At 46.0% G+C, this 6,119-nt stretch overlaps 1 protein-coding gene across 1 annotated transcript; it reads right to left on the bottom strand.

Annotated features, from left to right (window-relative positions):
• Window positions 1-4,616: 4,616 nt before the first annotated feature.
• On the bottom strand, window positions 4,617-6,119 carry GPR135 (G protein-coupled receptor 135). Its single transcript, XM_006864596.1, has one exon. It carries the CDS (start codon window positions 6,117-6,119, stop codon window positions 4,617-4,619), a length of 1,503 nt encoding a protein of 500 aa, XP_006864658.1.

The following is a 6,119-nucleotide window of genomic DNA, read 5'->3' as shown; positions in this document are numbered from 1 at the left end:
AGATTTAATAAGTATGTTGATTTTAAACCATTCAGTGTCCCCTTGTTCTGTTTGAATGACTGCCTCTTAGTCTATGTATAGGCTGCATGATTTTCCATTCTCAATGTTATCCATAGGTTCTTATGTTCTTATGATCTTTGTCTAACATAGGCACTATAATTGTGTACTCATCAGCAGCATGAGGAAAGGTCTAAGTCTTAGATGTATTTGAGCCATCTTCTATTTGTTGTTGTGATTATGTGCCGTGGAGTCGGTTCCTACTCATAGCGACCTTGTACAGGGTTTTCGAGGCTGTAAATCTTTACGGGAGCAGAACGCCTCATCTTTCTCCCACGGAACAGCTGGTAGTTTCGAACTGCTCACCCTGAGGTTCGCAGACTGATGTGTAACCACTATACTACCAGAGCTCCTTCTATTTATGCTGTTGTTTTTTTGTCTCTAAGCATTTACAATTACAACTGAGGCAGATTGGTTGTTGGCTTTTATTCTGTCTTCTGCTTACAAATTCACCTCCTTTTCTTTGATAACCACATCAGAAAATACTGCACCTTTTTTTCTCCACAGTTATTAAACTAAACAGTTCTAGTTGTAGCCAAGTCTTATAAAAACACATGCTCTTCAATTTGTCTCTAAGCCCCCTTAAGTCAAGGATTGTGGTTTCTTCTTTTAGAAGGATTAGCACCTAAGAAGTAGCCCTACATGAAGTTGCTGTTGTTGTTGTTGTTAGGTGCCATTGGTACCAACTCATGACGACCCTATGCACAACAGAATGAAATACTGCCCGGTCCTGTGCCAACCTCACAATCATTGTTACACTTGAACCCATGGTTGCTGCCCTGGTACCAAGTCCATCTTGTTGGGGGTCGCTCTCTTTTTCACTGACCCTCACTTTACCAAGCATGATGGCCTTCTCCAGGGATTGGTCCCTCCTGATACTTTGTCCAAAGTATGAGAGACGAAGTCTGGCCATCCTGGTTTCCAAGGAGCATTCTGGCTGTACTTTTTCCAACATAGATTTGTTTGATCTTTTGGCAGTCCATGGTACTTTCAATATTCTCCTCCAACACCATAACTCAAATACATCAACTACATAGAGTGGTGTGCCATTGAGGTTCCCACTCATCGCTGTAAATCTTTACAGGAGAAGAAACTCTCATCTTTCTCCTGTGGATCAGCTGGTGGTTTCAAACTGCCTACCTTGAGGTTAGCAGCCTGACTCATAACCACTATGCTACCAGAACTCCTTCTACATAGTTGTTGCTGTTAAGTGCTGTCAAGTCAGTTCTGACCCATAGCAACCCTGCACAAGGTTTCCATGGCTGTAAATTTTTATAGGAGCAGAAAGCCTTATCATTCTCCTGCAGAACTACTGGTAGTTTCGAACTGCTGACCTTGAGATTAGCAGCCTGATTCTTAACCACTATGCTACCAGAGCTCCTTCTACCTAGAGCAGGAGACACAAATAGTAGTTGGTGATGATGATAATGATGGTAGTACCACTTCTCATCCTTGGTTTCCATAACAATAGACCTTTCTGGGGATAGATGAAGGCAGATGAGGAAACATAGAGTATGGTTGAAATCCTAGTTCTACCATTGATTAGTTGTATAGCTTCAAATCAACAAAACAAAAACACTGTAATTTGTTCAGTAACTTACAGGAGGCTATCTCCTATTCTCATTCTAATCTCGCCAACCATGGTTCTTAGAGTCACTAACAGACTGATCGTTTCTCCATGGCACTGTGGGCTAATGCGTCAGACTACTAAGTCATTTGAACTACAAGGTTGGTGGTTCAAGCTCACCAGTTGCTCCTTGGAAACCCTACACAGGGTCACTATGGGTCGGAATCGACTCGATAGCACTCAACAGCAACAACAACCCCTTTCCTAAAACTTCCTTCCACTGAAGAGGTAGGGTGGAACTTTCTTTTCTGTCTTTAAGTCCTTCATGCCCCCACCTTGTCACTTCTAATCGCTAGGCTTTCCCCTTCATCCATCAGTCACAATTATTTCATGCCATATGCCCCTTTAATGGTTCCTGAGTGGAGCAAATGTCTTATACTTGACTACTAATCTAAAGATTGGCACTTCAAACCCACCCAGCAGCACCATGGAGGAGGGGCCTGGTGATCTGCTTCTGCAAAGATTACAGCCAAGAAAACTGTAACACATGGGCTTGCTACAGTTGGAATCAACTTGATGGTAATGGGCAATGGGGCCACTTTTAGTTATTTACCTCTAACACACCTTCACTTAATCATTCTTCTCAGCCAACAAGATATTACTTGCAGCATTCTCACTCCTCTCTCCTTAGGATTGCTAAATCTTTCTTCCAGTTAGTCACAGTTGTTGAATTCCTATTCTGGTGTCTTTCCAAATTAGAAGATGCTATCATTTCTTCCTGAAGGCCAGCTATGACTTTCATTTTCTCACAATGACATAAAATGCACTTCACTTCGTTTTTGGTTTTTAACAGGCAAATACTGTAGGTATATTAACTGTTAGTTCAGCTATGGTAAATCAGAATATAGTGTATAATAAATGCCTGGAAGTGAGGGATTATTTTATCTACCTTGTACCTGTGTGGCCAACTATATACGGAGAATTGACAAACTTCTGATTTTGGTGATACCTTGAGGGGAAAAAAATTAAAACATCTTTTTCTCTGATATGCATCATGTATTTCCATCTTTGATGACAAAATAATGGCATATATCCGTCACACAAATAATTAAAGACTATTAAACATCTTCAAACACTTTGCAAGGAGAAAAATGTTGGCTGTTTCACATTGGAATCTTTTGATAATAGTTGAAGTTGTTTCATATCTAAAATACTTGTCCAGTTTAAGGCTCTGAGATATTGAAAGAAATGGGGGAGGGGAGGGGGGAGGAAAGAGAGAGCAAATACAGCTTTTAAATATCTGGGTAAATGATTTTGTGTACCGTTGCATTTAACATGAGAAATTTCACACACACACAAATCCAGGATTGTGCTTTTGAATTAATTTAACAAGCGTAAGCATCTTTGGTTTGCACATTTCTGAAGAAGATATTACTTTCAGCTTGATTGAAGTATCTCTAACTTTATGCCTGTTTTTAATACCCTATTGCATATGACCATCCCACACTTGGTCTCCCTTTCTAACAAAGACTACTTTCTTATAGACTTCTTGTTTCTGGTAAGTGCTGTCAAGCCGGTTTCTACTCATAGCTACCCTGTATAGGGTTTTCAAAGAGTGACTGGTGACCTTGAACCGCTGACCTTGCGGTTTAAACCGACTTTGCAGTCCAGAGCATTAACCCGCAGCGCCACACCGGGACCCCTAGTCCTGTCTATAAAACAATGATTGCTTCTTTTCTTTTTTTAAACAGACATACCTAGATTTCAAAATGTAGGAGAATATGATCCTATTGGAAATCTCTATGCTTGTCCCAGGAATGGGGTCACAACTTAAATATAGATATATTTTTAATTCCTTTTTGGAATTGTCTTTAAGTCAGTTATAAGCCCCATAGGGAAGCCAATCTTGCTACTTTATGGTGTTGTTGTTAAGTGCCATCAAGTCAGTTCTGGCACATAGCAACCCTGTATAGGGTTTCTCAGCAGTGGCTGGTGGGTTTGAACTACCTGCCTTGGGGTTAGCAGTCCAGTGCTTATTCTATATCACCACACCAGGACTCTTTATCAACCTCTGAATATTTCTCAAAAAAGAAAAAAAGTGACATCACCCACCTTATTAAAATTTTGACTTGAAATAGTACCTAAAATAAAATTCACCTCCTCAAAAGATTAATACTCACTTTGAAAGCTATTTTTTTCTCAAATATGAAGCATTCAAGAGTGGCATTCCAAAATTGATGCCGAATAAAAGCATCAGGATAGGTTAAGAGTCAAGCTGCATAGCTTTCCAAGATAGGTAACTTTGGGGTTAGGATGGGGGTAGAAGGGCCTTAATTTTTATGTGTAATTGTGGAATACTTTCAAAAACAGTCACTTTTTTTATGTTCACACTTCTATTTGTCTTTCAGGAAATGTTGGATTTATCTAGTAATAAACCATCTTTTCAAAACCCTAAAATTATTTTAAAACGGGTATGAATTTTAGATTTCCCATAAAGATTATGAGGGAGGAGGAGGTGCACCAAAGTGCTTAAGGATAAAACTTTTACCTCTCTGGACTAAGTGCTCAAAGCCTATGCCAGAGATGCAAGCTCTAGAAATCTGAAGTTTGGCAGATACAGGTGACTTATAAGCGACCTTCTAGTAGCTCTAAGGGTCTCCTTTCACTCCTAAAATTGTATTTGAACAAATACTAGTTGAATTCAATGATTTTTTTTTTCACAGTGTGGTTCCTGTTTTCAGTTATTGTGCATTTTATTTTGTCACTTTGTGTAGTTTAAGATTGTTTTAATTTTTGCATTTTACATTCCTTTTGGCACTTTTGAAGAAGGGAACAGTGTCTTTAATGGAGTTCTGTGGAGGAAGTAGTAAGCCCCCCTCTCCCCTGTCTTTTTTCAATGTTTGGCTTTATGAAATCCCATGATTTCCTCTGGAATCTTCTGTCTAAAAGAAGGAAGTGGAAATTTGCTTCCACAAGCTGTGAAGCACAATCCTTAGAGGCTGGTATCTCCGGCTTCTGACGTAGGTTGTTTTGCCGCTGTTGCCACAGGCTCCAGTGGCCCCTCGCGGCAGAAAAGCACAACTGGATTTTTACAGGCCCACATGGCCACGTCCCCAGCTACCCCGCTGGCTGGGTTGGAAGAGGATATCCGGCTGCAGGGCCCCAACCTGTTGGTATAGCGGTTTCGAAAGCGATTACTTCGGGCCCGCAAACCTGGGCGTTGGTTAGGAAGGAAAAGATCCACATTCCTAGTCCTGTAGCCTTCTTCCCGGTTGCGCCCCAGGAGCATGGAAATGTTGGGATTGCGAATAGCATAGATGACAGGGTTGATGGCCCCGTTGGCCCAGGTCAGCCAGACAGCCACCACGTTGAGGAGCGAGGGGGCCTGCGTGGCCTGGGCCTGCCGGGCCGCAGCTAGCAGCACCAGGAAGCAGTAGGGCCCCCAGCAGCCCATGACAAAGACGATCATGATGAGCACAGTGGTAGCCGTGCGCACTTCGCTGAAAAAACGCACCACGCGCGCGTAGGTAGTCACCGGCCGCACGCGTAGGTCAGACAGGCGCACGGTCTTGCAGATGTGGTAGTGGCAGAAGCACATGAGCAGGAAAGGCAGCAGGTGGCAGGCCACCACTAGACCCACGCTGTAAGCTGCGCCCAGCTGTGCGGGGTCCGGGGAAGTCTGGTACAGGCAGCCGTGAAAGCTCTGTGCCGCCGGGGGCTCCCGGGGCGCTCTCAGCAGCTCCCAAGGCAAGGAGAAGGCCAGCGCCGCCAGCCAGGCGCCGGCCAACAGCTGCAGCGCGCGGCGACGGCCAATCTTCTCCTGTGGCGGACGCACGATGGCGCAGTAGCGGTCCAGCGAGATGAGAGCCACGCTGAACGTGGACACGATGCCGAAACAAGAGCTGAAGAAACGACTGGCGGCGCAGAAGCCGCGCCAGGGCCCCGTGGAGGCAGCAGTAACAGCTGTGGGCGCCGAGCCCCCGGGCGGCGTGAAAAGGTCCAGGAAGGCGGCAGGCAGGCAGAGCAGCGCGGTGAGCAGGTCCGACAGGGACAAGGACAGTATGAAAGCGTTGGTGACGGTGCGGAGCTGCCGATGCTTCACGATCACCCCCATCACCGCGCAGTTGCCTAGGCTAGACAGCAGGAAGATGAGCAGAAGGAGGAGCGCCTGAGCCGCCACCACGGCCCCGTGCGACAGCAGCTGCGCTGCCTCCGGGCCCAGCGGCGGTTTCCCCGCTGCCCCCGCCGCTCCTCCGAACCATCCGAGACCGCCTCCAGCCGGGGTTACAGCGCTGCCGCCCCCTCTCCCATCGCTCTGGTTCCCCAGCGCCGCGGCTGCTGTGGAGGCCAGGGTGTCGAAGGAGCGCACGGCCGTCGCCGCTGAGGAAGTCCCGCCAGGCACGCCGGCCACGGAGAGGGCGCCGGGCTGGGGGCTGCCCAACAAGGCCATGCTCACTGGCTGGCGGGCCGGCGGCTGCGGCGGCGGCTGCTCCAT

This window comes from Chrysochloris asiatica, unplaced genomic scaffold (assembly GCF_000296735.1).
Source record: "Chrysochloris asiatica unplaced genomic scaffold, ChrAsi1.0 scaffold00067, whole genome shotgun sequence".
NCBI lineage: Eukaryota > Metazoa > Chordata > Mammalia > Afrosoricida > Chrysochloridae > Chrysochloris > Chrysochloris asiatica.
Note: the sequence above shows the minus strand (reverse complement) of the source record. Positions and strands in the feature narration are given on the sequence as shown.

Coding starts and splice junctions, on each gene's coding strand:
- GPR135 (XM_006864596.1), bottom strand. CDS start 6,119: ATGGAGCAGCCGCCGCCGCAGCCGCCGGCCCGCCAGCCAGTGAGCATG.